Genomic DNA, 1264 nt, shown 5'->3' on the forward strand with positions numbered 1-1264 from the left:
TTTTTTTTTAAGGAGTCTGCTTCCCTCTCGCTCCTGTTCGCTGCTGTCCTCCAGGACTCCAGAGTCGCGGAGATCCCATGCAGTCGCCAAGGTTGGTTCGAGACTAAATTTTACTCCTTATTTCTCATATTAGGCAGGAATGTGATCAGTTTTGTGCTGCTCAGCCCTGTAATGTGTCTTGTCTTCCTATCATCCTGCCCGGAGTGTTTGGATTTCTGCAGATTTAATAACCTGATCCTTTTTCCAGTGTCACACAAGAAAAAACTAGGAGAAAACTGAATTTTGAAATGCACCCGACCCCCCACCAAAAAAAAAAAAAATGCATTTACACGCCTCATTACTTCTAAATTATTGGACAGCTGGGAGTAAAACTATTAATCACAATTTTATATGTTATTTTGTCTGGATTTAACAGTTACTCCCGACTAAAAATACCCTTGAGGCCACTTTAATCCAACATGCAGCCAATGATGATCTTAACGGTGCTACAGGACAAATGCGCCTGTCGGATGCAGATTTTTCACCTTTTAAATCCCAACTGCGTGACAGCTACCTGTAATTAGACCAATAACCGAGCTGTCCACAAAGCTCAAATTTAATGACAGGTTTGGTTGTCCTCGTAACGCCATGTGCGTCTGTGTCATGATTTGAGGTTTCATATCAGAGCTCATAACAAGCGCCATCTGTTGGAAAAGAGGATCAGTCCCTGTGGCTGTGGAGATAAAGATAAATGGACAGAGATATGTTGGCCTGTGCAACCAGTTTAACGCTGCACACAAAAGAGATGGAGCAGCTTGTTATTTAGATTACACAGGGAGGATTTAAAAAAAACTGTCTGCTGTAATTCCCCCAGCAACCTGGTTTGACAGGTGATATCAGAGATTTAAGCAGCACATCATAAAGCCATTATGCTGGATTTATGGAGATGTTTTATTGTTATATTGTGTCACCGCTACCTGTTACAGCATGTGGACGACAGGGTCTCCCGGATAAATATGTCCTCATTTATATGACGGAACATGGTGGTGGTTAAAAAGCAAAAAATTTGAGCTGTAGATAAAAACATAACTAAGCTAAGCAATTCGGTGATCAGTGTGTTGACTCGGAGAGGTGGTGACTAGAAAAGACATGTCCTAACCTCATTTTGATTGATTATTTTATTAGTGATTTATCGATTAATCAATAAAATGTCAGAAGTTTCTCGTATAGGCATCACCCAATGCTTTTGTTCCTATAATAGTAATGTAGCTGATTGTCACACACA

The 1264-nt window shown here is 40.5% G+C and overlaps 1 protein-coding gene across 1 annotated transcript in view; it reads left to right on the forward strand.

The window, feature by feature from the left end:
- The first annotated feature begins 6 nt into the window (after nt 1–6).
- Nucleotides 7–1264, forward strand: part of rgma (repulsive guidance molecule BMP co-receptor a) — a 9889-nt gene continuing 8631 nt past the window's right edge. The window contains exon 1 of the mRNA XM_005729926.1: nt 7–91. Within this exon, the coding sequence (XP_005729983.1) occupies nt 78–91 (14 nt within the window). The 5' untranslated portion in view covers nt 7–77. The remainder of the gene's footprint in view (nt 92–1264) is intronic.

Source organism: Pundamilia nyererei, unplaced genomic scaffold (assembly GCF_000239375.1).
Source record: "Pundamilia nyererei isolate P.nyererei 1_Seehausen unplaced genomic scaffold, PunNye1.0 scaffold00035, whole genome shotgun sequence".
Lineage (NCBI taxonomy): Eukaryota > Metazoa > Chordata > Actinopteri > Cichliformes > Cichlidae > Pundamilia > Pundamilia nyererei.